The sequence below is a fragment of the Sciurus vulgaris genome (assembly GCF_902686455.1).
Source record: "Sciurus vulgaris genome assembly, chromosome: 13".
Lineage (NCBI taxonomy): Eukaryota > Metazoa > Chordata > Mammalia > Rodentia > Sciuridae > Sciurus > Sciurus vulgaris.
The window spans coordinates 81760724-81786925 of record NC_136474.1 but is presented as its reverse complement, the minus strand read 5'-3'; the positions used below and the strand labels follow the sequence as shown (position 1 = coordinate 81786925).

At 46.3% G+C, this 26202-nt stretch overlaps 1 protein-coding gene across 2 annotated transcripts in view; it reads right to left on the bottom strand.

Moving 5' to 3' along the window:
* The window catches only part of NEDD4L (NEDD4 like E3 ubiquitin protein ligase), a 311088-nt gene that overhangs the window by 202176 nt on the left and 82710 nt on the right, over positions 1-26202 (bottom strand). For both annotated transcript variants that reach the window (XM_079108668.1, XM_079108669.1), the window contains exon 2: positions 5911-5984. In XM_079108668.1, coding sequence (XP_078964794.1) covers positions 5911-5984 — 74 coding nt within the window. The remainder of the gene's footprint in view (positions 1-5910; positions 5985-26202) is intronic.

The following is a 26202-nucleotide window of genomic DNA, read 5'->3' as shown; positions in this document are numbered from 1 at the left end:
AAGTACTCTGCCCTCGCCAGCTGACTGCGAGCCTCAATAACATTCTGTAAATAACTTCTGGGAGTGGCCAAGGCTTTGAGTCAGTTCCCAGCTCTCCCGTTTAGTGGTGGTAGAGAGGTAACAACCTACAAAGTCTTTCTTGCCTCAGTTTGCTTATCTGAAAAATGGGAAGAATAAGAGCACTTAATGCAGAGACACTGCGGAGATCAAATTAGCTCCCACATAAATAGTTCAAACCACATCTGGATTCCTCTTCTAGTCCCAGGTGCTCCTGGAACCCCACGTTACAATGCAGAAACGGCCAAGTCCTAGAACCGTAGCACTCACAACCAATTGGAAAAATGACATCAAGAAGCCCTGATCACAAAGCCATGAGTCTCTTGATGGGGTAGACCCCAAGTTCCTGCGAACATGCATTCTGTCATGAAGCACAGCAAGGCCTGAGAAATGTGCAGGAGGCCAATGATGGAAGGCCATGAGTGCCCCTACCAAGGCTATGGAGCCCCCCATAAAGCCCAGGGAGGTTGAGCCCAAAACCTCAAAGGGCATCAGTTGCAAGCTCAGTCGACTGTGGATATCAATCTGCCCCAGGCACAAGCATGTGCTCGGTCCACTTTGCCAAGGTCTCGGGTTCTGCTCAGATCTGACTGACTCAACAGTGCTTGGGCAGGTGGCCTGCTGATCCCCACCTGTAACTCCTAATGAGGTTTCTGACAGTTTAGCCCAATTCCTGTATCCGCCTCATTGCTTAACCCTCCCCCCATGAGCTGGTGCCGATGCCTGACCCATCACCTGCACTTCTGTGTGAGATGGCAGGCAGCCAACGGGACCTGAACGCCAGGGTCCTGATCCCTGATGGTAAGGGGCTGGTGAGGGCCCCGACCTTCCATTCCCAGCTCAGCTGGGTCACATGCCTCCAGGAGAAAATTCTGGAATATAGCAGAGTAAGAGTATGCTCCTTTGGGGTATGAGGTAGCAATTTTGCACAAACATTAGCATCAAATGGAGACCTTTCCTGCCTGCCATACACCCAAGTTCCCAAGATTCTTTCCTCTGGTGCCAGTCCTGGGTGTGCCTCCCTTAATCTCCCTCTGCACTCATGTGAATGCAGAGTGAGTCCCAGGCAGGCCTCCTCTGCAGGTTCACACAGAGCCTCCAAGAGAATCAGAAAAAGCACTTCCCCGCATGCCTGGGGGAGAAGGGTGACAGGCCACAGCATCTCAGGAGGAGGTGGTCAGCAGCCTGGGGGCAAACACACTCTGGTCACATTCCACTAAGCGAGTTTCAGTGTGCAAGATCTCTGGGCCTAGGAACAGTAATAAGCCAGGACCAGGAGGAGACCTGTGGAACCACCACAGCCAAGCGGCAGCCACCGTTCTGTCCTCCGCTGCAGTCACAGGACAGGAGACCCCAGCAAGTGTACTGTCACAAGAATTGGCCTTTGAAAGTTGAATGAATAGCTTCCAGAAAGCACAAGTACAGATTTCAGACACAGGGGGAAAAAAAAAGAGCTAAGAAAAGAAGAAACAAGACAGCTTCACTGCACATTTCGAAAATGGCGAGTTTTCATGACAGTAGGGAAAAAAAAGGGAGGAGAGAGGCCAGGACCCAGCTCTTGTGCTCTTGCAAATATTTCCTGAGGACCCACTAGGTGCTGTACTGGGCTCCAGATGATAAAAAGTAAGATGCAATCCTGGCCATGAGGAGCTAAAATGTAGTTTAGGAACAACTATAAAATGATTATAAGAATAATTATAAGTATAAAACAAATCAGGTCCATTGACAGAACTATGCCCAGTGAGTGCTGCCCAGGAATTATGGGCACAACAAAGACAGGAAGTAACCTGCTAGAGACTGGGAGGTGGCCTGAATGCTCAAGGAGACAAGGACCAGCCAGCTGAGCCCTGAAGGCCAAGCCATCAAAGGTGCCACCGTGCCCTGGGTGAGGAAGGAGTGCGGTCTCGGGTACAGAACAGCTGCAGCAAAAGCTCAGGGGGAGAGAGGCCGTGTTGTGACCTGCAGTGCTCGTGTGGAGAGGACTGCCTCCCCTTGGGGGGATGAGCAGCATCTTACACACAGCCTGCTCTTTTAAGGGGTTTAATATTCCTTTGCTCAGCATTGTTTCAAAAACTGTTTTGGAAAACAAAATAGCTTTCTTTTCATGGCAGGGACAGTAAAGACTGGAAGCCTCTGATCCAGGGTCATCAGAATCTCAATTTATACCTTACACCCCAACATCCACCCAATGTGGCATTTTTCCAGACCAGAGTCCCAGTGCAGACGTATGACTATAATGACTGCCCTTGCTCCACCTCCAGGTACAGCCCAAGGGGACCGTCCATCCCCACCGCTGCCCTCCAAGTGTGCCAACTCCAACGTTCAGGTGGGGCTGCAGCTCAGCTATCAAGCCTTCTCTGAACAAAGGTGCCTTTAATAAAGTTGGACTTTGTTGGAGGGAAGATGGAAAACGATCTGGCATCTTAAGCATGGGATTGGGGCCAAGAGAGACCAAAAGAAGGGCACTTCAGACACAGGTCTCTCAAGGGAGGACTGGTCACCTCAGCGGAGGGGCCCCACCACCTGTACCCCACACACTTCTACCCTGGATGGCCTCAGGCAGCCCCCACCACCACCCCAGAAGGGCAAGCAAGGATAAAGTGCTCTCCCCTCTGCAGCTGCTCCTGCCAATCACATTCAACCATCACACTCTGCCCCTTACCTGGCTCCACCTCAGGCCAAGGGACCACGTGACTTCCCTTGGTGGCAGAGCCCCAGAGGCTGCAGATCCAGGCCTCCGCCATGTCCAAGGTTCTGGCAACACTGCCCACCAGCATGGCTCCTCTTCCTCTCCTCTGCCAGGGCAGGCAGAGGCACCCAGTGAGGCCCGAGGAGAAGGGAATACTCAGGGACGGGCTGGGGTGAGGGGACACTTACGGGGCCAGGGCTCTGAAGTACACAGTGGATGGCAGAAACACACTGCAGGGCCTCCCTCACTGTTGACCATCGCCTAAGAACACCTCGGAGCTGCCTGCCCATCGACTGGAGTCACTTTGGGCTCCTCCCCAAGTCCCATGTGCCTCCCATGAGGAAACAGTCATCCTAGTTCTACATGGAGCATACTATGACATGGGTGGTTTTAAAGGATTTACCCAAGGTAGTGTGGAGGGACAGTGCAGTCATCAGGGCAAACAAAAAGGTAACAGCTGGTGCCACCCTGTCATCCCAGAGTGAGTGCCAACATGGCACAAACCCACACTGTCGCTGACCCTTCAGAGTTAGCTCACTCATTGGTAAACAGGTCCTTAAAGAGCAGCAGCACTTAAAAGTCAGCTGACCCCTGAGAGAGGAGAGGGAAGGAAGACGGCAGGCAGGGAGGTGTGGGTTTCTACTCACTGACCTCAGGAAAGGAAGGACAGAAAGAGGATTCAGAGTGTCTGGCTCATTTTCTGGTAATTGATGCATGATGTCAAAACACTATTGGTTTTTCTAATTAACATCTTAGAGGACAGCTCCTTTTTACCCTGTCCCTAAAAACTACAAAGAATAAAAACTTCAAGGCTGAAATTTGCTTGACTCTTTCTTCTAAGCTTCGGAGCGTCATTCCACTACAATTTCAACCTCAGACCTTCTTGATAGGCAGAGAAATACTATTTCAATCAATTTCATTTTGGGGCGGGGGAATGAAAAAGAAAGCCTAATCAACCCTTAAAAGAATTTGAGATTATCTAAATCCAACTTCTTTCAAATAATAAACTTCACTGGAAAGAGTGAAAACAACGTTGTTGTTGGGTTTTTTTTTGGGGGGGGTGAGGGGGTATGGGGAATTAAACCCAGGTACTTAACCGCAGAGCCACATCCCCAGGCCCTTTTTAATATTTTATGTAGAGACAGGGTCTCACTAAGTTGCTGAGGCTGGTTTTGAACTCAAGATCCTCTGCCTCAGCCTCCCTAGCTGCTGAGATTACAGGCATGCGCCACCACACCCAGCAGCATACAACCTACTAGTAATCATGCAAATCTTTAAATTTTTTAAAACAAGGTTTTGCTCTGGTTTTTGGTGCTGTGTGTTAAGAAAGAGGTGAAAGGCAGGAAAATGTGAGATGTCTGAGCCCAGTACATTTTTAAATTAGCAACAGAGACCAGCAGAAAAAACATTAGGAAGCCCCCAGTTAATAACCCCTGCAAATCCTAAATCTTAGTGCCCACGTGGTCCCCAGACAGGGTTGAGAGAGGGCGGGCACATGAGCCGAAAGCTTCTGGAAAGCCTTCGGGTGGCTCCGAGGTGGGCACCATAGGTACAGACTGAGAACTCTAGGAAACGCGTTTCATGTCAGGGGTGAGGAGTGACCTGAAGCCAGCAGAGTTGCTCTGGGTGGGAAAGTGCAAGCAGGGACTCTGCCACCTGCCTCCAGGCTGCCCGGCCTGTGCCTAAGTGTGACCTCACTGTCCCATGGCAAGGGCCCTCCAGGAGGAGCGGCTGCCCTTCCGACGTCACGGCAGCTCAGGCTGCTGTCGGTATGAAGACCACACTCAGACAGGAGGTCCCTATGACACCACCCCGGGAGCTAGCCCCCATTTGTCACCTGAGGCACACACAGCCACAGGAACCGCCCAAGGACTTTACCGCTATTCATTTCAATTGTATTTCTTCGTAATTTCTCTAGGTGTCAATCTAGTAACTTCCAATTTCTTTAACAACAAAATTAAAAGGCACAGGTTGTGTGGCAGGTCAGAAAGTAGAGGTGTGACCACTGGTGGCAGTGGGCTTCTGATGGGGCATGTGGGGAGGACAGTGAGATAGAAGGAAAGGGACTTCCTTACCATGGGTCTCCTGCATCAGGTAGAGTCCCTGTGACCAGGAGTCACCGAGGGTCATGGCATGGGGGCCGACATAAGAAACCGTAACCTGATCAGAAGACCCTTCAGCAGCCACCTGGCCTCACTGCAAAACCTATGATAACCCAGTGCCACAAAGTGACCAGGGCCCTGGGCAGGGACAGGCAGGTCGTTCTGGTCACTCTTCCAGCACCCTGGCCCATGTGACCTGGGCGAGCAGTTCCTGAACTTGACCTGCGTCAACCATAAAACAGGAGGCAGGAAGAGACCATCTCTAATGACTCTCCTGGGTCAAAAGTTCAAAAGATCTGTTGTCCCAAACCCAGGTCAATTCAAAGTGGCTTTACCCTCACCTGGCCACCAGCACAATAACTGAAGGCCACATATCACAGAGTCCACTAGGACAAAAGGGTGGATTTAAAATATCTGAATTCACATGCAGAACTGAAAACAAAACAGAACAGATAAAATGCCCAGGAAGCTCAGGCTGCTGCCCCGGGTAAATGGCACAGCCATCACCAGATCCAAAGTCACCAAATCTCTTCCCTTGGACTAAACACATCAAGGGTGTTTCAATCATCTCCAGATTACTTACAACACCCAACACGAGTGCTGTTAAATAGTTGTTATGCCATATCATTCAGGGAATAATGACATGTTCAGTACAGACATAATTGTTTTGCCCAAATATCTTGGACTGGAAGTTGGATGAATCCATGGATGTGGCCATGGATGTCGAGAGCCGGCTGTATTAAGATAAGCATAGCCACATTTCTAAACTGTATTTCTCTCCTGAGGGCAAAAAATTCCACAGCCATAGACTCTAAGTTCCTCATGCCATCAGCTCACATGAAGGACAAGCCTGCTAACTGCCCTTGGAATACAGTTAGATCCCTGTGCAAACGTGGCCTGGGCCAGCTGCATCAGCACTAGGCCACACGTCAACCTCTGCTGGTGGCCCCTGGGGAAAAAAATCCCTCCAGATGGTTCTAATGCACCCCTAAATTTGAAAAGTGCTTGCCAAGCTCTGCAGAAGCCTACCCTCTCCCAACCCCCCCCAAAAATCAGACATACCTGGCTCCAAAGATATCCTTTTTGGCGAGATCAATTCCCGAAACAACTTTTACTCTGAGAATACGGGATTCTCCCTGTTGGAAAGGGAAAAAATAAAGTTAAAAAAAATGATCTTCAAGGGACTGCACTCTCGCACCCAACTCTCAAAGCAACGACGTCTGCTCAGTGAAGCACTGGCATACAGAGCGAGCCCTGGAGCAGAGGCCCCTCTTCCTTACAGTAAGGTCCAGAAAGCAGCACCACAGCTCCAAGACACCAGAGCTCCAGGGACCGAGGCCACCAGCTAGTGAAGCCCAGGTTTAAGCCAAAGAGGTCCCTACAATCAACTATTCCTGCCACTGAGGACATGCTTCCCAGTGGTACCGGAACAGAACCAGACATGGAACTACCTAATAAAAGTCCAGGAACAACCAGGTAACACAAGTGTAATAAGCAATTAATTCCTCCTTGAAGTTTACATTTGTTAAATGTGGACTGGGATAAAGCACTGAAAGTTTTATGTAGTAAAAAATTTTCTCAAAATCACACTACTTTTCAAAATATTGGTATCAGCAAAAACAATCCCTTTGTTTCAATAAAAATAAATAAAAAGCATCATCCTGAATGGTAACTGTCCCAAACCATCTTAGAAGTCAGTTAAGCATTGGTTCATTCATCCATTAGTCCATTCTTCATTCATTCCAATTTTTCCTCAGTGGCTCCTATATACTGGGCATTGAAATTGAACTTGAAATAAAAATATGTATCTGTTCCTGGGTCTATTGGAGGTGACAAGCAGATCAACAGTATAGGACTCTGTGATGTCAAGATGACTTAGAAGGAGGTGGGTGATACAAGTCCAAAATAAATCTCATTTCCAGTTTGGGTGACTGTTAACATCAACTGAAATAGAGCACGGAGTCCAAGGTGCTTATGAAACAATCAGATGGACAAAACCGATGGCCAAATAGATCAATGGGAGAATGCAGGGTCTGTACTAGAGACTTCTACATGCAGAATTGGTGAGTGGTAGTTATAGCCAAGTCTGCAAAAGAAGGGAGAGATTTAAAAAATGCTAGGGATGGAGTCCTTGGGAACACAAGGGCAGATCAGCAAGACAGAAGTAGCAGCAATTCACATGTCTAATACGTTCAGTCAAGACCTAGGTGAGGGAAAGAAAAATTACATAATTCAAACGCAATAATTATCATGCAATGTGGAAGGAAATAAAGGCAGGGCAAAATAAAACATGGAGAGAACAGGATGCAGGACACCTTTGCCAATCAGCTACAGATCAAATATACATGTATCAATTGGAACCTGTGCTGAGATCATTTACACTCCAGGATTCAACCTTCCACCCAACCATCTGCAGACACAAAGCAGCCCATGTGCAAATGAATGGGCAATACAAATAATTTAAAATGACACTCTCAACTTGTCTGTGTTTTTATGACCAACCCCCTTCTAACATTGCATGGATTCAGGTTTGACAGCCCCCATGAAAGGATTAAGAGATGCAAAGTATTGCCAGACAAGTCAGGGACAACTGAATCAGCCCTATCATAGCATGACCTTGTCTCCATGTGCTTACAAAAATGTGGGGGGTTGGCGGGGAGATAAAGGCTGGTCTCCTAGTCCCTTCAAGTACTGACCTTTCTGTTGTCTACACAAAGGCCAGAGGTCACAGATCTCTCATTAGCATGGGATGTTATGTAGATGGAGGCACTTTTCTGTTTCTTGGCAAGTTGTCCCCTGATGTCAATCACATGATGCCTCCCACAGAGGCTCAGTTCAAGGGCTGGCACAGTTCAAGTAATAGTTCATTTTTTATATAGGGTTGAAATTGAGCAGCACACCTGTGTGGAGTTTTTTGTACATCTGGGAAGAGTTTGTGACCCCCAAATGCCCACAGCAGACAAACTGAGAACAATGGATTAAAAGGAAACCCCAGTCTGCCAGGCAAAGGGGCTCAGATTTGACTTGAGAGAGAGAAAGAATCAATCAAATGAAAAGGATGACGAGAAACATCCAGAGAAGAACGAGCCTGATTACAGATACTCCAGTCGGCAATCTCCTAGACACTGTGTGCAGGAGTGGGCGGGGACTGTTAAGGAGGGGATGGGGCTGCAGGCCTGTCCCATGCTGGCTGAAGGGGCAGATGCTTGAGCTGGCAGCAGAAAGGACGAAGGGGCCTTCAGGAGGAGGAGCCGAGGGACCGGTGAAGTAACAACTCCTGCTGTGGCTATGGCAGATGTAGCTCTGGTTCCTCCTGCACAGCGCAGCCTCACATTTGTGACTGATAGGAGAGGACTAGGTAGGGACAGTGTGGAGGATGGAAAGCAAGGTCCAGTTGGCCCCACGCCACACCACAGAAGACAAGAATTCTGGTGAGACACTGCCTCTTTCTTGGAATTTTCAGAAATCCTTGGTGAGGTCCTGAATTCTCCATGGATCTGATACAAGACTCAACCAAACCTGGCTTGGATTTGAAGGAATATGTGCCCCCGGCCCCCAGGGTCCCCAAGTTCACACTGACGTTGGGTGGTCTTACTGGGACAGGGCAGTTACAGCCCTAGTTCTTCCTGCAAGCAAAATCAGGTAACATTTATATGAAAAAGTGAAGAAAAAGAAATCTAAATGAAGGAATAACTAGAATTTTCTCAGGGAAATTAATTTGTTTACTATACAAAACCAATGACCTTAGAGTCTAAGATCTCTAGCAATGAAGAAGACAGGACCACCCACCCCTGGCAGCCCAAGGGCTTCTGAGTATGAAGGGCTTGAAAACCAGCAGTCTTGTCAAAGGGCAAACAGCAATATGCACCACATACCTTATAACTGCATAGGCACACACCCTCTAGTAAACAAAACCTCACTTAGAAATCAATCCTAAGAAAAGAAGCACAGATAGGAGCAAGAACCCAAACAAAATGACTAGATAAAAAATACTCACCAAAGCATTTTAGTAAATGAAAAACACCTAAAAGCTCCTCTATAATAGGCAATTTGATCTGTGCAAGGGGGCATAACGCTGTCACTAAAAACGTGCAAGAACCTGTGGCAACAGTCCTCTATCCCACAGGTATTTACTGACACTGTATCTGGGGACAGAGATGTAAACAAGATGGAGCTCCCTCACAGAATTCAGTCGAGCAGGCAGGGAGACGTCCTGTGAGCACAGGATGCAAACCAAGCATGCAGGACAGCTGCTGAAGGCCTGGGGCTCTGAGACCACAGGGCAGCTAGTGGCGGCACCTGAGCAGAGGAGGGCAGGAAATGCAGGACTGTGTGGCATCAAGGTCTCCCTGCAGGTGGACACCCAGTTGAGACCTAAGGAGGCAGAGTGACAAGGTGGTCAGGGAGGCTCAGGTGGGCTGATGGCAAGCACAGCCTAGTGCCACAGGACAGGCCAGCGAGGGAGCACCCATGAAAGGCAGCGGGTGGAGATGGGGGGGGGGGGCAGAGACCAGACGGGCAGCCTCTGGAGAAGATGGACATTATTCCAACAATTGTGGGGAAAGCCCTGGAAAGACTTTAGACCTGGGAGTGACAAAATCTGACTTAAAAGTAAATGGTGGCTGTTGTGGGAGACAGGCTACAGGGGAAGGAGAGCAGCAGGGTAAACAGGTGGGCAGAGATCCCCCTGGAGCTTCCGAGGGTGGAGGCAGGGAGGGCCAGACTCAGCCTGTACAAACAGGTTCAAAGTGAAGCGTTTACAGTTGTGATTTACAACCAAGGAAAAAGCGCAAGAAGTCGCATCCTCTTTGCACCCGGACACGGCTGGACTCTATTTCCCAGGCTTCCTTGCAGTTAGGGGCAGTCCTGTGGTTAAATTCTGGCTGATGGAATGGTGCAGAATGACAAAAGGTCTTCCATTGGCTGTCAAAATCCTCCATCTCAGCCCTACCCCTCTGCTCAGTGGAGACCATGCCCAAGACAGGGAACATTAGGAAGCCAGTAAAACAGAGCACACCCCCCCAAAATGACCTACCATCCTCCCAGGGCATGAGCTGGCAGCAGACTTCTAGTTAGTCCCACTGAAGACCAAAGGTTGCTGTGACAGCCTACACTCTGGTCAGCGCTCTCTTTTTTTTAAAGTCAAAGTTCTGGAAAGGATATGCTAATAGTGATGACCTCTGAATAATGATGATTTATTTTTGCTCATTTGTAGAGTTTCCTTCTGAAACATCAAAAATTTTGTTTAAAAAACAACTTTCAGGCTGGGGGAGTTTTGGGGGGACAAAAATGGGCTTGCCTAGCATGCATGAGGCCCTGGGTCCAATTTCCAGCTCCCAAAATAAACTTTCATAGAAACCTCAGAAAATACGCAAAAAAAAAAAAAAAAAGTTTTGAATCACTGTCCAGGATTACTACAATGAATAAACATATTTCTGTCCAGAGAAAATCAAACCTACAAGTTATTGTTATGGCCAAATCACAAAGGTATAGAGTTGCATGTTTGAAAGACATAAAAGGGGCTGGTTTTAAGTAATCTACAAGCGATAGCTGGGAGGCAGAGAGAGGAGAGAGCATTTATTGAGTACTTACTGTTTACAAGCTGCTGTTGCAGGAAGTTTCATTCCTATCTGAAGTTCACCAAGAGTGTATTTTACACACACAGAAAAAACATCTAGTTTGTCTATTGGTGGGTCTCTGCACCATTCCTCTGTACAACTAGAGAAATGAGAAGTTGTGTTCCGTTTGTGTACAATGTGTCAAAATGCATTGTCATGCATTACTAATTAGAACAAATTATAAATTAAAAAGTAATATCTTGTTTGTTTCCTCAAAATGACGAGCTTAAATACAGATAGGTAGCAATGGTCACTTGGTAAGGAAACACATGACAATGTGTGTGACTAATTTATCCCAAGCAGTGGGCCCCATGCTGAGCCACTGAACTTTCTGGAGCATTTAATTACTTTCATAAAATCTATGTGTGATATTTTGATCCCCATTTATGACTCCAGTAGAATCAAATATTTAACTAAGGTGGCTTGGCTGAGACAATGAAAATATTATTCATAGGCTGTACAACTCAGAGAAGGTGCAGGCAGAGAGGAGGCCAGGTCAACCCCAGTGGCTGTGTCTCTTCCTGTTAGGAACCTAGTGTTTTGCACTGCTGTTATATAATAGGATTGGTTCTGTGCACTTTAATGTGCTTTTCTTTACCACTGAATTTTCTAATGTTTTCATCAAGAAAAGCAGACAAGATAAGGTGCCCAAGTCATTCATGACACAGCATACTAATAAATAAGGTGTGCACCTAGTAACAGGTGGGACTCGGCTCATCTGTACCCCAGGCATCTGCAACTCCAGCAGCCCTGCTCCTTAAACTGGCATAAGCAGTTACTAGAATTCCACACCCAACCCACAAAGCCTCTGTGATCATAATCAAAATGGTCCTGCTGGTAAAACACATTTCAAGTTTGAACTCAAGACTCAAGATATGAAAATCTGCCTTTTCTTCTATGACTCCGGAACTTATCTTTTATCTTTTCCTACAAAGGCAGCTGTTCTCCCCAGAAGAGAGGGCTATCAGGTTTGGGAAATCACGTTTTGCCTTCATAGGGAGCCACTGTGATCCCAGGTTGTATATACACCAGTTGTTTACATAGACAGGAAGTCCTAAGTCAGGGACCTCAATATCTTGGCCATTCCCCTCTAAATTAATTTATGTATTTACCTTCTATATTCTAAACACTTGCATACTCACAATAAATACTCTCAGAAGTATTTTTTTTTTGGACCACAGAAATATGTAAGTGGTGTGTGTGCCCATGTAAACTGTTTCAAAAAAGTTAACTTATCAAAGCACCCAATACAAAGTAGGTATCCTTATTCTTCCCATTCTACCATCCCACGATAGGATCCTGTTTCATACACACACACACACACACACACACACACACACACACACACACACACACAAATATGTTTGGGTCTTTTGTTTTGGTCCTGGGGATTGAGTTCAGGGACGCTTAACCACTGAGCAACCTCCCCAGTCCTTTTTATTTTTATTTAGAGACAGGGCCTCGCTAAGTTGCTGAGGCTGGCTTTGAACTTCTAATCCTCCAGCTTCAGCCTCCTAAGCTGGGGGAATTACAAGCTTGCGCCATTGCACCTGGCTTCACATATTTTTTAAGACTGTTTTTAGAGCAGTTTTGGGTTCATAGCAAAAGTGAGAGGATGGCACAGATTTCCTGTGTGTTTCTCACCCCCAAAAACAAAGCCTTCTGCTCTCCATGTCCTGCCCCAGTGGTGCACTTGTCATGGATAATGGGCCCCTGTGAACACATCAGAATCACACACAGCCCACGTGCTCATCAGGATTCACTTTTGGTGCTGTGCTCTCTGTGGGCTTCTATAAATGTATAATGATACATATCTGTCACTATATAATCATACATAAAATTCTCTGCCTTCATTAAAAAAAAAAAAAAAATCTATGCTGCCCTATCCCCTGCCACATGCCTGTCCTCCCAAATCTTAGCCTGTCCACCCACACCGTCTTCCCCACCCCATCCTGCCCTCAAGGTCCTTTCCACTCCTCACTCTCATCGTGGGCTCTCCAGCCCTCCACTGATGCATCCCTCCAAAAATCTCTCCTGGTCCCCCACTTTGATCCTCTGGTACCAGTTCAACAACGCCCCCCCAAGTAACAAACAGGGAGCACTGAGCAAGAGGAACCACTCTCTGCCCTTGGGGCTGGCCACAGGCACACCCCCTCTCATAGCCAGAGAGGAGAGGCTTAAGTGTCTGTGGTGAGAACGAGACAGAGGGTGGGAAATGAGAGCCCAGGATGGCACCACCCGTCCGGCTCAGGCTTAGATGGTGATGCCAACAGCCAACAGCCCAACCCACAGACTGTCCACTGCAGCGGTCTGTTCACCTCAGTCAGCCCAACACACAGCCCATGGTCAAGGTCCAGTCCTACCACATTCCACACAAGCAGAAGCCACACGGATAGAAGCACCTGAAAAACTGCAGGAAGACAGGGTTGTGAGTAACCCAAATTCCTCGACCTCTACTAGTTAGTGACCATTCTTATACAGGTGGAAAAAAAGTTAAATGGGAAAAAGGAAATGGTCCACCAGAGCAAAATCACTGAAATGCTCATGAGGACCCTAACCTCAAGAGTAAACATGTTGGGGGGTTTACGACATGTACAAATTCTTGGTATCCTGTGTTCAAGAAGTTGGGCCTGATTTCCCTTCCCTTGATTGGGAACTTGACTTAGCCATCATTTTCTAATTAAAAACACACACCCACACACACAGAAGAGGTAGTAAGTGACTTTGAACTTTGAAGATGAGGTCATAAAAGACCTCCTGGCTCTCTCTGTGGCTCACTCACTCCAGGGGGAGCTGCTCAGCAGCAGTGTGGTGAGGATATGCAGGCAGCCCTACTGAGAAGTCTGTGTAGTGAAGAACTGAGGCTTCTTGCCCACAGTCACTGGAGTGACCGGTGCCACGGATTGGACATAAAATGTTCCCCCTAAGTCCATATGCGCAAGGGTGGGAGGCCTACTGAAAGGAAGTTGGTCACTGGTGGTTTGCCTTTGAAGGTGCTGATTGGGACCCCATCCCCTTCCTCTCAGTCTCTTTGCTTCCTGGGTTCCATGATGTGAGCAGTCCCCACACTCCCCACACTCCCTGTCATGATGTTCTGCCTCACCATTGGCCCAAGCAGTGAGCCAACCATGGACTGAAGTCTCCAAAACTGTGAGCCAAAACTCATCTTTACTCTTTTAAGTTGATTATCTCAGTTATTTTGTCACAGCAATGGAAAACTGACTAACACACCCAGAAAGGCATGCATGGAGACAAGTCACAGTCACTCTTGACTTCTTGACCCACAGTAACCCTGAGATAATCCATGTTTGTTGCTTTTTAAGCTGCTGTATTCAGGGATAATTTATTATACAACAATGGATAAGTAGCATGCACACAGAGAATCCCACACAATAATTAGAATCTATTTTATTTCTTTGCTAAGTTGAGATTTTCCTGTGTATTACAAGGACATTTCAATACAAGAAAAAGACACCAGTGAGAAGTAAAGACTGTTGCCTGTTTTCTGTCATATAAAAACAGTGGCATTTTTAAGGCAGAATTAACAGAACTTAGTGACATAATCAATGTAAGTGTAGGACTGTGTTACTTTTAATAACTATGGAAACTGATGCCTTAATAAATACAGTCAATACCAAACTAAGGCAATGCCAGAAAATCTAGGATATGTACCATTCATAAGCATGAAATTTTGGTGGAAAACGTCCAGGAAAAATGATGGTAACATCAGAGAGTAACTAAGAAACTAACATTTGCCATTAAAACAACTAAATCTGCCACCTTCTTATTCCAGGGCCTTGATTTATGTTATCACTAATGGCAGAATGGTCCAACCCCAGCTAGCATAATCTCATTTGTTCATTCTTTCAAAAACTATTGAGCATCTGTTAAGTTCCAGACTCTGTGTAACGGCTATTCATGTGAGGCAGCTTCTCTCCTAATTCACTTGCCACCTTGAGTCCAATCTTCTTAAAATGTCCCCTTCTCCATTGCTCCAGTGGAGCCTGATGAACTAATGGATCAAATCAAAACTTCTTGACTTGGCACTGAAAACTCATCACCATGGGCTTTACTCTTGCCTACAAGAACTGCCTGTGTAACTCACGAGGACCCAATGCCCTTCTTCTTGGTACCCACACATTCAACACCTGTCCATCCCCAGCGCTCTGCTCATGTAAAAGCAGTAACTCGACCCAAAGTGCCAGCTTTGTACTGAAAGCAGCACAACAATAATGAATCAATGAGACAGGGCATGCCTACAGAAATTGCCTTCTACATACACAGAACCACACTCCTGTAGATGGTACCTGCAACGTTGAGCAAAGGTCCATGTACTTGACCCCAGCTTGGTGCTATTGGAGGTGGTAGAAATTTTAAGAGGGAGGGCCTATGGGAAGACTTACATCATTGGGAGTGTAGCCTCAAGAGGGGTAACGGGACCCAGCCCACCCCTTCCTCTCCCTCTATTTCCCAGCCATGACAGGAATGGCTTTGCTCTGCTAGTGCACCCACCATGATGTACTGCTGCCATAGGCCCGAAGCGACGGGGCCAATAGGCCATGAACTGAAATCTCTAAAACTGAGCCAAAATAAACCTTTTCTCTTTATAAGTTGATCATCTTACATATTTATTACGGTAATGAAAAACAGACTAATACAAATATGTATACAAGTAACTGAAATATGATAGAAAATATCTGATAACAGTGATCAGTAATATTCCACGGGAACCCAGAAGAGGAAAAAATGACTGTACATGGGAAGGACAGGGAAAGAGAAATAGGTTGGAAAGTTGGGGAAACTCCAGGCGAGTTAAATATTTGATCAGGGTTTGTAAGGATGAGGAAAGGTGAGGAACAAAGTTTCAGATGAAGAAGAAAAAGTGGACACCCTGGGAGGGGCAGGCATGCCAGGGAAGCAGGTGTCATCCTCCAGGTGGTACAGGGCAGACCTACTAAGCAACTCAGCAATTGGGGCAGAGGACACACTGAAGGCAGTGAGCCCTGAGTGAGGACAGGGATAGTAATTCTGCAGTCTGTTATGCACCTGGCAGATAAGCATGAAGGTTTTGGGGTGGAGGACAGGACTGGTTCCTGACTCACTCTGGGGAAACACCATGGTTTGGTCAAACTGGCCTGCAAGGCAGAGAAAAGGAACCCACAGAAGCCTGCTGTGTCAGGGCTCGGGGAGGCTGATGTGCTTAGCTGCCGGAAGGTGAGGGAAGAAGAGTGCGTGTTGAGCTACCGGAAATAAGGAACTTGGGCTTCTCGAATTTGAAATGATCTTTCCAACATGCAGGTGGAGATGTACAAGCAGCAGTGAGAAGTCGAACTGGAGCTCGTCAGAATCAGAAATGAAAACCAGTGTGGGAGCTGGCTCCATGTCCTGGGCCCTCCTTTAGCCTGACTTTTTATACCCACACTTAATAGGCCATTGTGGCCTTACCCCCATCACAGGTAAGACTTATTTCTTCAACTGAACTCTAAGGCTGCCCTGTGGAGTTAGGGAGCCACATGAGGCTGTTTTCATTTAATTAAAATAAAAATTAAAAGTCTGTTTTATGGAAACACCAGTCAGTAGCCACACAGGCCTAGTGGAAGCCATATTGGATAGCACAGATACAAGCACAATCTAGAAAGATCTACTGGAACTATGCTGCTAAGGGCATTAAGTTAATGAAAGAACACAGCAGGATGTGAACAACCTCTTGCAAAAGGAAGGAAGGTAGAAAAGGAAGCCAAGAAGGGAGCAAGAGAAAATTCTCCACACTTAACCCAGTGATGACTTACAGCATGTCAGAAGAGCTGCCTTGTGGAATTCCACTCCCTGGAAATGAGACAGATTCACTGTAACCACATGTTCTAGGATCAATATGTCCCCTGCATTATTAAACACTGGCATGCCAATAAATTAGTTGTTGTAAAGTCTAGTTATTCAAGATTGTGTAGCACAGTACAGTGTTCCTGCATCTAGACATTTTTAAAACCACATTACAAATACAGGAAGAGTGGTACAGGTGGCTTAATGAAGTGTAACAAAACCTGAGGACTTTCTGATGAGTCCAGCACAGGCCAAAACCCTAATAAGTCTGCTAAATCTCATACAGTATTCACAGAAAGCATACAGAAAGCAAGGAAGAGGTAAAATCCCCAGCCAGGGCTCCTGATCCCTTTAAGAGAACTGTTGACATTCTGGAAAGTACTCAGAGGGAAAGTGCCCATAAGAAAACAGAACTCAAACTCAAGTCGGCTGAGAAAGGATGAAGGAACCACAGTGGGCCTGCCTGACAGCTACTTCCTGGACCCTATGAGGGGGACCCACCAGGGTCACAGGTGTGAGAAGCAAGCTGCAAGATGGTGGGAAGAGGTGGCCTTCTGACAGCTGCCTGTGCCCAGGAAGGGGCTGGCAGGCCTGCTGCAGTCACACCCTCCTGTTCCCGGAACGTGGTTGGCTGTGGGAGACAAATTCCAGCAGATCTGCACCAGAATGCTCCTGAGATTCCAGCCCATCCAGTGCCAGTTCTGCAGGGCTTGCATTGAGTCACGCGGGAACTACACCTGTTCCGACCCATGCTTTCAAAGTGCTCAATGTGACAATCCTCCCTGCAAGAGGCAACACTGGGTGCTTTTGTCACTAGCTTTTGAGTAGCAGAGTCATGGTACTCCAGGTGGTTATCCTGAGCCCCTGGCAGATATCACTATTCCACATCCCATTTCACCCATAACCTACCTCCATGGAGAAGAGATGGGTACAAAGGTGGGCTCAGGCCAACAGGAGGCTGAGGAGTTAGGAACAGGTGGTGGCTGGGCTCAGTCTCACCTCAAGAAACATGCACACATCTCCCATGACCCAAATACTGCCTTAGCAAGAATGCAAATTCTTCCACACGTGGAGAGATTTTGAGTGACTCTCAATTAGGAACATTAAGTCTACTCATGCCAAGATTCCACAGTAGTTCAGCGATTATGGGGAAGAGAGGAGGCTGTCACTGAGTAGGGGCCATGAAATGAACGAGCTGGCAAGTGTTCCTGCACAAAGGACATGGTCACTCTCTTCCGCTAATTAAAAATTCTCATTTTACCAGAGTAGTTGGTCAAACTCCCTGTAACAGGGCTTCAAAGAATCCATTTATCAAGGGTTCTTTTGTTCTGAACTTCTAATCATAAGACAGGAAACATTTTTAAATTCCTCCAAGATCACTAAGATGAGAATTATCTTGTGTTTACAGTTCTAAAAATGGTCATAACAAACAATGGCACTTTGTTGAAAGCCAAAAATCATAGCTCAGGATCTAAAATTCGAGATTTTTCACGGCAGACGTAAGTCTGACCTTTAGCAATAACGTGAAGTCTGGGTTTTGGACAGAACGTGCAGCTTAAATAAAAGGAAGTGGAGAGGCCAGCTCTCAAGGCTCTGGCAGGAATGCCAGGGGGAATCCTGTGGACTCAGAGCTAGAACTCATCACGAAGGATCAGGAAGATGCGTCAGCAGGGCCCCCTGCATCTCAGCGCAACTACACGCGAACAAAGCTCCTAAGAAGCTCAGACAAGTGTCAAGCTACAGATTTTACAGAGAAAATGGATGGATGTGAAGGCCCAGGACCAATGACTAGCATCCTCACTCTGTGAGCAAATTGTAACCTGATGGCAGGCTAATCCTGGCCAGCCTGTGCTTGGAACCAAGGCTTAACCTGAGGACTCAAACACACAGGAACACTCCTGCCTGCCCTGAATGGCAGTTTCTCCCCAGCAGCGTGGGGTATATGATATGATAGAACCAATAGCAGAGTTCAGACGTCAGGTGCCCTCCTAGTTCCTCGGGGTCTCTGGGCTGTGTCCCCCCCCCGCCCCCCGCCACTGCCATGGCTGCCACGTAAATTACACAGACTGGGCTCATGATAGCTAGGCCTCAGCCAGTGCCACCTCTTCACTATTTCTCCTCAGATGGCCTGCCTGTCCCCGAGGTATCAACCTCACTGTTACATTTTCTGAAAAGTCTTTCCAGGGCTCAAGACCAGGTAAGTCCTTCTGCCACAACCTCCACGGTGCCCGACTACCCTCCTGCTCCTGCTCTCAATGCTCTTTAAACTACTTGTCCTGCCCAAGCAGGAAGCTCTGGAGCACAGGGGCTGGACAGCAGCTCACAGAAAGTGACAGGGTCATGGCACATGTACAATCATTCAGCCTGGGAACCACTAAGCACCCTCCCCTCACTCAACACAGTCCTCCCAAACCCTGGCAGAGAGCTGGGCACCCAAATATTGCAGGAGAGTGAAGAGATGACATCAATCTAAGCAGAGCAGGAAAGAACGATTACGTAGCCTGTGAGCATTTGGAAAATGAGGATAAGGTATACCCAAGGTTTGCCAAGAATACGATTTGCAGACAAACTTATTTCCTTGTCTGGTAAGGTTAGTAGCACCAGGATATGCAGCTTACCACAGTTCACCTCCTGTATGCAGACTTCAGTCAGCCAGCTAGCAACACCAAACACCACACTAACATTTTTCCAGACAAGATGATCCTAAACCCATAGTAAAGCTGGTTGGGACTTAGTTGTACCCAGGTACTGACTCCTATCCAAAGTATAATCATTAGGAAACTCCAGGGAGATTTCAGGGGGTTATGTCATAGGGCTCCATGATTAGATCCATCCTGTGCAATGCTCTGAGCCAGAAAAACTTGGATGAGGATTTTGATGGCAGGCTAATCCAATTTGTGGCTGATATACACAACTGGATAAGATGTCAGATGACCAAATCAGAATCCAAAAAGATCTCATCAAACCAGGTGATGGGCCAAATGGCACAGGAGGGGAGTTCTGTAGTGGTGTGGGCACTTGGCTGCCCCGTAAGTGGAGAAGGGCAGGATGGGAGAGAGACAAGAGAGTCATGAGAAGTGGGGGGAATCCTAGGGCATATTTTAACCTCAAGTTCAATATGAATGAGCAATAGGGCAGTGTAAATCTCTTACATTATTACAAGTCCACAGCCAGTGATGTTATCATTCCCTGCCCTAGGTCAGCATAATGTTCAAACCCAAGGAGCATGATTAGGAGGGAGAATGCTGTTTTGCTTTGTTTTTTAAGTAAACAGGACAGAATCCATATGAGAGCACACTAAGCAAAAATAGGAATGATGTTCTGTACATGCAGATTTGAAATCCCAAGATGGACTGTCACATGAAATAAAACAGAGAATGTTCTGCAAGGTGTGCCAGCCTTTGTATTAAAAGGGGTGTGTGTGCACAAATATTTGTAAGTACATAATGTAAACTTCATAAGGACACGAGAAACTTGGGAACATTGTCTGATTCTGTGGGCAAGTGCTGATTGATGAGGACAGGGGTGACTGGGAAAGAGAATGAGACTTTCACTACACCACTTTCTTTATTCTTCAATATTAAAACCATCTAGATGTACTAATAATTAAAAATAAATAAATAAAAAGTTAAGTAGCCAGGATAGGTAATAAGCAAAAACCATAAGTCACATGAAGAATGACTTAGGAATACTTAACCTGATTTTAAAAAAAAAAAAAAAAGCAAATTCTTCTAGCAGGAAGGGACTGGGATGGGAGCAGAAGCAAAATCAATTCTGTGATGAGGCTGCAGGGGTTGGGGCTGATCGGGTAGCTGGTCAGTTCTCACTGGTCAGAGAGCACAGGCAGCAGCCTGCCAGAAATATCAACGAGGGAGGAAAATGAAACAGATGGGCCCAGTCCCTTCCCAACTTGGAGATGTTGTGATGTGAAGACCTGCACATGAGAAGTCGAAAACTCAAAGAGAAACTGTGTAAGATCACACATCATTTTACATATGCATGTGTGTGATCTCTCTCGGACAAAGCACAGGAATAATAATTACACTCCCATTTACAGAACAGTGAAAACAAAAGATTATTCACAAATCAGAATGCTTCCTACTTGCAATCAATTTTAAATGACCATGAATGCAACAACCAAAAGAAATGAAACACGAGCATCTGTCGACAGCATTTGGGGATATCTATTATTGCTATTCTTATTCCAAATCTCATTCCAAAAATGATTTACAGTGCCTAACCCACTCTGCAGGAGATGTTTAAAATTCTTAGGAAGAACACCAACATTTTCTGCTACGATGAGTGGTTTTAAGAATAGTTTTATGAAATAAAAACCCAAAGGGAAGGACTAACAAGGAAGCAAGAAGTGGCTGAAGCCCAGCTTGAGTCCCACAGGTTGAAGTGAAATGCAGGAAACGAGACTCGTCAGATGGGAGAAGCATGAAGACAAACCTGCACAGAGGACAAGCCGTCTCATCAAAACATCCAGAAGCTACAAGGCCCAGTGTCACAGACAGAGGAGCACTGTGGGATTCACCCCAGGACAGCAGATTCCACGGTGTCCTGGATGACAGTTGTGCTTGGCCAGAGACTCCCAAGGCAAGTCTAGCTTTGAATCCATCCTAATGTCTCACTTCCCTTCTGTCACCTCTGTGGCTGAAAACCAGCAGCTGACTACACACCATGAGTTGTGGTCACCTCGCATTCATCTACTAGATGCCTTACATCAGAGACAAACCGTCATGGTCTCCAGCTTCATGTTTAGTGGAGGCAAACATGCTTGATGTTCCGGTTTCATGGTGGGCAGAATCACCGCTTCTACAGTTGCACTCCTTAAAATGTGCAAACGTCCACGATCAGACAGCCCCGTCACACAGCAATGCCATTTTATGACAAAGACAAACTCATATCAACAATTCGACTACAAGAATCGACTCTGAAAAGCTCTATTCCCTAGTTTATCTGGGACTTGCCTTGTGTTCTGAAGCATGCATTTTTTAAAAAAGCAAAATAGTAATTTATCAAATCATTTTTTCCAGTTTCCTCATATAATATAACCAAGACTAAAGAATTTCAGCTGAGTCCTAATTGGAGTGTTTTTTTCTTTAACTTAAAACTATCAAAGTGAAGTTATCTAGCCTTTTTCAAACCACAAGATAATCACTATTACTATGTGCATGTGTATGGCCTCAAAAGAGATGTAGAACTAAGAAATACCAAAACTAAAATGACAAATGCTGGGTTCCCGGCAACAGGATGCTCTGAGAGGAAAAAGAAACAAGAACGTTAGAGTATTCTTGCCCAGCACAGCAGCACATGCCTGTAATCACAGCAACTCGGAAGGCTGAGGCAGGAGGATTGCAAGTTAAAAGCCAATCTCAGCAACTTATTGAGACCCTGTCTCAAAATTAAAAATGAAAAGGACTGGGGTGTGGCTCCATGGTTAAGTTCAATTCCTGGTACCAAATAAAAGAAGGTCAAAGTATCTCTTTTTAAAAACCATTTCAGGGTTTCTAACAAATATTTTACTCACTTTTATCTCTCAGCCTCTACACACTGTTTCCTTCTATAACTTGAAGTTAACATTTGATTTGAATGCACTTGGTTGCATCCATCCATGTTTCACAAAGCTCCCTGAGTTGCTATTCCTTTCAATCTTCGAACACACACCCAGGCCTCACAAATGTCAGCTCCTTCCCACCTCCAACATAAAGCTCTCCAACTGCAGCTCTGGGGCACATCTGTACCTCTTTACAAAGTTTCTGTTGTTCTTTAGATTCATCTACAAAGAGCCTATTGCATTTAAAAGGGTGATTTAAAAAAAAAAAACAAAAAAAACAAATGAGAGGTTGTGGAAAGACGTGAAGGAATGTTTCACCCCAGGACAAATCTTACACTGTGGCCACTCCACAGATAAGTCTGGGTGACTGAGCTTGGGACCAGGTGTCAGGCACTGCAGCCAGGTCCCTCCCACACCTGGCCTGTTCACCTGACTCCCCTCCCCCACCAAGCTCCAAAGAAGCATTAGTCACACAGATGGCTGTCAGCAGCCACAGAAGGCTGATACCCATCCTGGGATTTCCAACAGTGGATAGTGCAAGGATCTGTGGCAGAAGATGTGCTAAGATGCCCCAGGACGGGTCCAGAGACTTCTCCTGGAGTACCAATTTTCTGGAAACCTAGATGGGTAGATCAGTGGTTCTCAGAGCACGGACCCCTGACAACCAGCCTCAGCCAGTGACTTGCTGGAAATGCAAATTTTTCAGGCCCTGCCCCAGACCTCTAGAATCAGAATCCCTGGGGCCAAGGGCTATCAATCTACATCTACGGACCTCCAGGTGATTCTGAATCACTAATAAAACATGAGAAACAATGTTCAATTAAAATAAACAAGGAAGTATCACGGAGCCCAACAGGCTGCCTGTACACATATTTAAGATTTCACATTTGAACTGGGCTATGCTGGACTTTTCTGCAAGATAAGGCTCACTCCCTTCTCCCCAGGGAAAAGGGATGGAATGCCGGGAAGCACAAACAAACTTGCAAATTCAGACAACTCCCTGATCTCCATTTCCATCCCAGCCCTGAACACTGGCTCTGGCAGCCAGCAACGCCAGGAAGAGCCAGCACACTGGATCCATGCAAAACACTGGGCAGCTCCACTGTTCCCCTCGTCCCTCTTGTTCCAGGGCCTTGCTGCTCCTCAGCCATTCTGGTCAAGAACTAGTCTGTGTGAAAAAACACACCATGCTGTTAACAGGTTACTTTCGTGATGGGAGGAGGGAATATTTTACTGTGAGTATAATTTTCTCTCATGTCTGAGTTATTTTAATTTTTGTTTTTCCAGATGCCATGGACTACACTTTCATAATAAGAAATTAACTTACTTTCATGGGGAGGTAGAATCGCTTTATCACATCCAATTTTTGCCGAATCTCAATTATTCTTCTGCCTATCTTATGGTAAGTATTATTTGAAACTCCATTTCATCAAATATATATGAATACATTCATATTGTTCCCCTGCCTGCTGTAATAATCACAGTCCCTTCTGGTCCTCACCAGTGAAGACACTTGGAGAGTGTTGCTCACTATCAATCCAGCCTTTCCCCTGAGCACCATCCCTCCTTCTTGCTCTGACCCCATGGATCATTGCTAAATCCAGTCAAATAAGTGACAACCTGTACCTGCCCCCAGGTGTCCAGCACTCCTTGAGCCATCACCAAGCCTTCTCCAGGCACCCTGCTTGTGTGCACACACTCGACCACACCTACTGCATAGTCTGCTCACTGGCCTCAGCTTTCAGGACCACACTGTGACACTGGGCTACGGTGACTTCTGTGTTTTCACCCTGCCTCTGAACTGGCAGATCCCCTACTTGACAAACATGATCTATGATGCTCAAGAGATTTAAATTTCAGAATGACTACCACTCACCCAGACCTCTTGAAGCTCACCATGACACACGATGAAGAGTCAAGAGGTGGAAATGCCTAACACCGATGAGGGAAACAGACAGCACTGAAGGAAAGACCCAGAACAAAGATCGGCAGAGGAAGAGAAGAAAAGAGGCTAGACAAGGCCCCCAGCAAGTATAGCACCACCCTCCAGGGGTCTCCCCCATAGTCCCACTCTAGGGTGCCCTACAAGAGCCATCATCAGACAAAAGCTTAAGAATCTCCTCAGGTGAGCACCTAAGGAATGCGTGTTTGGCAAAGGAAGGACTCCACAAAGTCAAGGCTGTCAGTCACTAGATGCTAACAGGGAAGTGATGACATCCCCTGTAGAGGTCTTTTAAAAAAAAAAAAAAAAAAAAAAAAAAAAAAAAAAAAAAAAAAAAAAAAGGTTAAATTCCAATCTCTCTACCTGGCTGAGATGGGGCCTGAATTCCCAGTGGAATCAAAGTTTTAAAGTCTGCTTCCAGGAGGAAGCATCAAGGATTCCCACTAACTCACCTGGGGTAGCAATAGGGGGTGAGGCAAGATCACGGCAGGTGGGGCTGTGACTCAGAACAACACCCCACAGGAGCAAATCCCCACCCATGGAAAACGGTGCCCTGGCCAGGCTGCCAGGCAGCCATAGCCACTGGAGCAAGTAGGTCTACCCTGAGACCAGATGCTGCAGCTCACAGAGGGTTGTCTGAAGGAGCACTCGGTACCCCTCTCCAACAGAGGGCTGTCCTCCTCCTGGCCTGCTCCTTGGCAAGTAACTTTGATGCAATCCAGCTCAATCAGACCTAAGATGCTTTTTGTCATCCCAAATCATGGTGCTTTTAATTTTCTCCTTCTAAACACTGGAAACAAAAGTTGCAAACCACACAAGTTACAATGTATCAAAAGATGGAGGGTTCATGGCACAGGCAAATGAATGCCGGCATTCTAGAACTTAAAGGTTCAAATCTGCCCTTGGTAGGATTTGGAAGGCTTTGCGGTTGGTCTAATTCTATTGAAATCTTCACCGAGTTCTTTTAGTGGGCAAAAAATGAAACATCATAAAACCTAAAAGAAAACACACCTCCCTTCAAAAAACAGCTCAAACAATTCTCAGCACTCAATACCAGAAAAGAAGCTCTCAACCAGACTAACCACCTAGAACTCCTAACAACCCACCATAAGTAATGCTCCTCTCCCTGCTGCACACCTGGAGAAACAGTCACTCATCCCTCACCCCCTTCAGGAGAGAAGAAAGTCACAGCTTTCATGTCATGGGACTCATGTGCTTTTAAATGCACTTATTTTCATAATTTATTTCCCAAAGTACCATCTTCATTTAAGAATACTAATCAGGCCCTTTTAGACTGGCTCCTAAATAGTAATGTTCACAACTCTGAGGTTCATACACAATCCTGCAAAAAGAGAGAAAATAAAAAAGAAAACTAGGTCCCCTATGTTAAAGAATCTTGAGGTACACTTGGGGTGTGGCTTAGTGGTACAGTGCTTGCCCAGCATGCCTGAGGCTCTGGGTTCCATCCCCTGTGCTGCCCCCCAAAAAGAATCTCAATTATTACAAAACTGTTATGACAGGGATGAATTCAGAGTTTGAAAAGGCTGCAGAGGAAGGTGAACCATTCTCCCCATCTTACCCAGTAGTAGTAGTTTCTTAAAGGCGAGATGTCTCATCAAGGGACACACTAGTTGCTAATGGTGAGGAGACCCGGGAACACCCAAAGGCATCAGCTAGATCTGAAGAGTATGCAAAAACCTTGGCTGTGACCACACAACTTTGCACTGGTGGGTGGCAAAGTCAAAGGAGAGGAATTTTAACTCGGCTCCCAGGACAGTGACAACGGGGTTGCTTCTGTGTGGAAAAGTCCTTCTCTGCTGTGGGATCATATTACAGCACAGAAACCTAGGGAAACTTCCACCTGGACACCCCAAGTGTGGACTCACAGAGGCCTGCAGTTACCTTTCCAGAAATGCAATGAATTAGGCCCAGAAAACTCTAGCTGAGATGGTATCAGTTGTCCATGTCCCTCCACCTTGGGTAAACACTTGGAGGTACACACTGTCTTAAAGGAACCCTTGTAACATTGCATCTCTCCCCTGTGCAAATGTTTCCTCTCTGCCACTTTCAGCTCATGAAAACATCTGGCTGGCAGTGAGCTTCTCAGGAAAAAGGATCTGCGATGTTTCCATCAAGACAAATACCATCCGATTGGCTCCTCCCAGGTGTGAGGCCAGTCATTCAGCCAAGTCACATTTCAAGTCTCACCAACTTCTTAGGGCAATCAAATAATGGAAGGTGAAGACACCGAAACCATGGATTGGCTCTAAGAAAAAGTCAATAGCTTCTACTTTGGTTCATTCTCACAAAAAGCTTAAAGTTAAGCTGAAGTTACTGGCTGAACTGTATTCACTCAAAATGCGTTCGTTAGGGTTGTAGTTCCAGTGGCGAAGCACACGCCTCACATATGTGAG